This window comes from Lolium perenne, chromosome 4 (assembly GCF_019359855.2).
Source record: "Lolium perenne isolate Kyuss_39 chromosome 4, Kyuss_2.0, whole genome shotgun sequence".
Taxonomy (NCBI): domain Eukaryota; kingdom Viridiplantae; phylum Streptophyta; class Magnoliopsida; order Poales; family Poaceae; genus Lolium; species Lolium perenne.
The window spans coordinates 45099127-45105126 of NC_067247.2; the positions used below are offsets into that span (position 1 = coordinate 45099127).

The window sequence follows — 6000 nt, forward strand, 5'->3', positions numbered from 1 at the left end:
CGCTCTCATCGACTCGTCATACTTCTGTCGACAGGCTCTCAACTCCTCTATTGACGCGGGTTTCTTGCACGTGGACAAGAAATTCTTTACGAACAGGTCTTCGAAGGTTTCCCAACTGTCGATAGATCCAGGTGGTAACTTCTTGACCCATGATTGAGCTGCGGCACTTAGATGCACCTGAATACTTTGCATAGCTGTCGCCTTAGTTCCACCCGTCAATTTTACTGTCTCCAGGTAATCAACCAACCAATCCTCGGGATCTTGCAATCCGTCGAATTTCTTATAACTATCAGGCAACTTGAAATCTGATGGTACTCGCGTTTTGCGGACTCGTCGAGTGAAACAGGGGAGTCCACACAGATCTTCGTCATCTACTTCAGGTGATTGCCGACGTTCTGTCCTTTCTTGTCGCGCCATGTCAACCCGTGTCTGCGCCACTGTATCTCTAGCCGACGTTCTTGGGGGTGGTTGGACTGCCCCTGTAGGTCGTGGACTATTTTGTCTTGCGACACCTTCGGGAGGTGTGCTCGTACTTGCGAACGCAGTTCCCATGACTCCTACTCCTGCGAAAGCCATGTTATACAATGCCTCTCTTGGATCTCCTGCAGGTGGCCTGTTCGCCAGTATGAAGGCCTGTGTCGCCATATATCCTGCTTCCGGGGTTTTTGGGATAATGTTCCCTCTCGTGTCGATCGACATGAAGGACATGTCGAGGTTTTGGATTAAATTCTCCCTGTCGGCCTCAGGTATATTTTGCAGCCGAGATCTTGCTCCTTTTCGAGCTGCTCTGTGACTATCTCCCGAAGTACCTGATTGTCGGCTCAACTCCGCCCTTCGCCTGCTTGACTCGGCAGCTGCCTCTCTTCTTCTATTTAGATCGGCTGTCTGTTTTTCTAATTCTCTTCCAACACGGGCGAGTTTGCATTGGTATGCTTGTAACTCTTCCGCCGTAGCAGTTGTGGTCATTGGTTCCGTACCATCCATGGCTCTTGTGGCTCTGTCCCATGCTGCTTGTGGAAGTTGAATCCTCAGGCGCGGTGTAGGCCCAATGTATTTAGTGCCTAAACCTCTCCTGAGATCGGCGGGATCAACATATGGGTTTCCCACATCGTCGAAAGCCTCTGATGTCTCCGGCTCTGTTCGGCTTGCCTCCTCAATGGCATATATTTGGTGATGCGTAGAAGCTTGATTGTCGTCGATATTGGTGACACCGTCATCTAGATCGGCGAAAACCTCATGAATAGAAGTAGATCTGTCGATGAAATCGAAAGCGTCGACGCTGTCGGAATCGCTGCTTATATTTGAGTCCGCAGACGACCCGACGGATATGTTGCCGAAGATCTTGATGAGTTCACTGCTTGATGCAAGCTTGGTGGAGATTGCCGACGAAATCTCTTCATCGCCAGACTCGAACGATAAAACTGATCCCGATGAACCGGAACCAGCTGCACCCGATCTCGCCGAATCCGATCTTGCGAGACGATGAGATCCTTCCTTCCCGACGCGGAAGTGAAACATCCCGAACGCCATGTCCATGGGCTCCTCCAGATACGCATATGCATCCATACGGGAGGGTGGGTGAGGAACAAAATCGACTAGAGTGGTTTCGATCTGTTTACCTCTATCCATCGCGTTGCTTGCTACCGAAGATGTTGATGATGTCGAACGTGCCATCGAGATCAGAGCCTTGTCGCCTGTAATTCCCACAGACGGCGCCAATTGATATGGGATTAACTTATCAATGCCTACGGGTTGTACACTAGGGTTTAGTTGGAAGTAGAGGGCAAGTAGATCTCGAAGGTTTCAGCCGGAAAAGTACTCGACTGCTATGAAAACTAGGGTTGCGTAAAACAATGAATCGATCCTCTCTTTGTCCCTCGACTCCCCCTTATATAGGAGGCGGAGCCGAGGGTTTCATGATGTACAAGTTACAGAGTTCGGGAGGGTTTCTGAACCGTTCCGCGATATTTACAAGTTGATATTCCTAATACAATTCTACCTTTCCAAACTATGTAAAACTTCGGGTCGTGGGCCTCCAGTAAACCCCGGGTACCTTCTTTGGCAGGTCCATTAGAGATGACTATGTCAAACGGAAAGTGCGAATCATGGGATGTTTTTCGCTCGTGGATAGTTTGCCGTCGGAAGCGAGCCGAATCGGCTCTCCCCCCGTGCGGCAAGATTTTTCTAGCCCCGTATGAGGCTAGTTAGCTCTGAAAAGTAAGATAATTTTTGCAGTACTTATCTTAGATCCTTATCTTATCTTAATGGAAATAAAAGAAATGGTGCTATTATCCTTAATCGAAAAATTACTTATCTTAGCTTGTCAAGGCTATAACTGTTCTAGCCTAGGATTTTCCCGCTTTTGTTTCATTGTAAAAAAAAGTTTACTCACGAAATAAAAGAAAAAGACTGAACTCGCAGGACAGGTCACCGGAGACTCGCTGGAGAGCTCGTAGCAAACGATGGTGCTATTGTAGCAAAAGTGGATATAGTTGGAGACATAGACGGGGAACTTGCCAGAGAGCTCGTAGCAAAAAATGGTGCTATTATAGCAAAAATGGATGTCGTCGGAGGCATAGTCGGGGAACTCGCAGGAGAACTCACCGAAGACCTCGCCGGATACCCCCGTAGCAAACATATTATGTAATTGTAGCAAAACCGCAAAAAAGTTGTAGCAAAATAATTATTCATATGTTGCAAATCCTCGGAGACATGAATAAAGACCTCGCCTACAGCCGGCAACAACACCGTCCAAGCTTGCAGCAACTCCTTTTGTCCAAGGCAGCAACGCCCGACGTCTAAGGTAGCAAAGAAGGCCTCCACTAGTAGCACAAGGCACCCTCCGCTGGTAGCAACGCTGGAGGCCTAAGGTACCAAAACCGGCCTCCACCGGTAGCAAGACCGTAGGCCTAAGGCTAAACTAACGGAGAAGCGCGGTGTCAGCACGAGATGGTCGAGGAAGGAGGAGCATGTGCGGGGTGCTGCCGCTTGTTTTCGGCGTCGGAGCCGGCCGGAGCTTCGCGACAAGCTAGGCCCTCCCTTGACGACATTGGTGCAGAGAAGCACGATGACCTCCCGGTGGCAAGGTGGGCGAGCTCCGGTCTGCCATCCGTCATGCCGCTCCCTTGACACCAGTCGCCGCATCAGCAACAGACGCGACCTCCTCGTCCAGCTGGTTCGGTCACCTTCGGGACGAAGGTGTGGAGGCAAGGGAACAACCTTGGTCAGGGAGGTCAAATAGAGGAAGATTGGCGAGAGGGAGAAGAGAAGGCGCGACGAATTCCGCGACAGACTCGCGCGGGGGCCGCCGGAGTAGGGACGAGGCGTGAGGCAGGGCTGCGGTCATGCATGTTCGGCACTGCATCAGTTCTTAGCCAGGAGAAGCTGGGAGGAGGATGTAGTCGGGGAGAAGGATAAGACCAAACAAAGATATTTTTTTAGTGGAGCGGAGGAACGTGGGCCCCAGGTAAAATCAGCCCCACGATATATTCCATTGCACGACAACACACCCGAAGGTTGCGAGGGCCTGATCCCCCGGAAGAATTGTACCATTTTCCGGACATGGAATTTTGGCTCATAGGTGTATCTACAGCTATTTGGAAAAATAAATTTTAAATCCAATTTAAAATGTTAAAAAAAATCGAATAAAACTTCTCAATGTGTATCCGGACATCCCATGTTAGCTCACAAAAGTTTAGCATGGAAAAACATTTTGTGTGACCTGTGTAAAAAGACAAATAAATGTCCCATAAAAACTTTTTTGGAGCACCATTTTTTTTCACATGCCACAAACTATAATATTTTTCCGAAACACTTTTTTTGCATGCATAAAATGTGTGGAAGTACACCCCCCTAGTTTTTGTTCAATTTTTTTAGACATTTTAAAATATGTTTTTTTGGTAATAGGTGCATCTACACGTATGAGCCAAAATGGATTTCCAATCATTTTCCTATTTTTATTGTTAATTTTAGATGACGTGAAGGTTAGCTAAATTGCTAAAAGAATGTTGCATTCCAAACCATTGTACATTCTTCTGCAGTGGTGAATTGTTGCACTAACTAACTGTACTTTTTACGGTTTGTTGAAGTTGTCACTTTTAAGATCAACGGGTTTTCAAAATTACTTTTTTATTGGACAGCGTGCGCATATCTTGGCGTACCCAACGATGAGAATTCGGTCTCTAGCAGGGACGAATTTCTGAAATTGTCACGCTAAGTCTCGCTTCGACTATATCATTAGGTAAGTTTTTTTGTGGAGAATCCGGTGGTCAGCACATTTCTTTTTTCTTTTGAGAAAAAAAAAGCATGTCAGAAAAGTCACTTTCATATCCTTTTTTTTAGTGGAAGTCACTTTCATATCCATAAAGGACATATAGAAACCAACACGGAGGAGGGAGCCCACGCGAATGACACGCGGACCAAAGTGGAGGAGAAGCGGACGGGTCCGCAGCGCGACGCATGCAGCGCTGATAGCCTGATACACAAACAAAGCGCTAGAGAGACTGACGAGGACGACGAGACGCAGCACGGCCACAGCCAGCGAACGGAGCAAGATCAAGCAAAAATGGGCTCCCTCTTCTCGTCGGAAACCGGCAGCCCCGCTGCCGACGGCGATTCCCCTAGCCGCGTGGTCACCTTCCGGTCCAAAGACAGGTGGGACAAGCACATGGAAATTGTCGGGAGTGACGCCTCCATCCTGGTGAGACGAGACCACACCGCCTTCTCCTCTTTCTGACTTCTTTCCGTTCGATCGATCGTTGTAGCTAGAAATCCCCTGCATGCGCTGGAGCCTCTTCTCCGGATCTAACCAATTGAGGTATTCTCTCTCGCTGCTTGCCCGAGCCAAGGTCGTGGTCCTTTTCTCGGCGGCGTGGTCCGAACCGGGCAAGATGATCGAGCCCATCTTCAAGGACCTGTCCTGCAGCAACACCGACGCCGAGTTCGCCAAGGTCGACGTCGACGAGCTCTCGGTACGTACGCTTCTTTATTTTGTTCCGACCTGCTCTGGTTGAGATGCTGCTAGTTATCGATCTTTTCGTGCTCCTCTCCGTTCGCGTATTCCTCTGGCAAGCTTCCCGTTCCCGATCCGGTTACTGTTTGATTGTACTGCTCACAGCACTTCAGAATCATCTGAGTATTCAGCATCAGATTACCAAATTGTTCCTGTTTACCGTGTAATCTTATACAGGAGGAAATCGTTAGTAGCGCTCAATCCAATTCATAGGTTTGATTGCACGCTCATTTCAAGCCAGACGTTTGATTCTACTCGTCAGAACACTTCAGATTCATCTGAGTATTCAGCATCAGAACCTATTAATGGCTTCAGTATATGCCACCCCACTAACATGGATGGATTCCATCCCGGCCAGAATAGGAAATCAGTGGCTCTGGAATCAAAGGTTCCATCAATGGCCAGTGGCTGTCATTGTCTGGGCATTGACATAAATCGCGAAAGCAAATTCTTTTTCTGCACCCAGTCGTAAATTGTAGGTCCTTGCTCCAAGAGTGAAGGTCGCTATTCGCTCCATATAGGAAAAAAGAAAACACTTCAGATTCAAGCCTGTCAGGGCGGCTTGCGCATTCAGAGGTGCGGGCGGTGTCTTCCTATTCTCTTGTAATGGAATTCCATTTTGCAGGAGGTTGCAAAAGCATTTCGTGTAGAGGCGATGCCGACCTTCATACTACTGAAGGGCGGGAAGGAGGTGAGTCGCGTGGTTGGGGCCAACAGGAACGAGCTTATAAAGCAGATCGAACGTCACATCTCTAAGCGGTCCGCCCACTGATCGAATACCTGTGCTCCAGATTCGGTGCAAAGTCCTGGCTTCTCACACTGGTAGGGGGCTCCTATGTTTTTCCTATGTTGTGGTGGCAAATACCCTTATAAAATAAAATGCTGCCAAATTCGAAAAGCTGTAATAAGAATCCTGAAAACCGGAATCACCGGTGTGTAAATGTGCTACTTCGGCTTGTCTTAATAACATTATGCCGCTTCCAACCCTC

At 48.3% G+C, this 6000-nt stretch overlaps 1 protein-coding gene across 1 annotated transcript in view; it reads left to right on the top strand.

Moving 5' to 3' along the window:
- Window positions 1-6000, top strand: part of LOC127346735 (uncharacterized) — a 78514-nt gene extending 72514 nt beyond the window's left edge. Inside the window, exons 3-5 of the mRNA XM_051373008.1 lie at window positions 4368-4699; window positions 4848-4970; window positions 5637-6000. Coding sequence (XP_051228968.1) covers window positions 4368-4699; window positions 4848-4970; window positions 5637-5783 — 602 coding nt within the window. The 3' untranslated portion in view covers window positions 5784-6000. The remainder of the gene's footprint in view (window positions 1-4367; window positions 4700-4847; window positions 4971-5636) is intronic.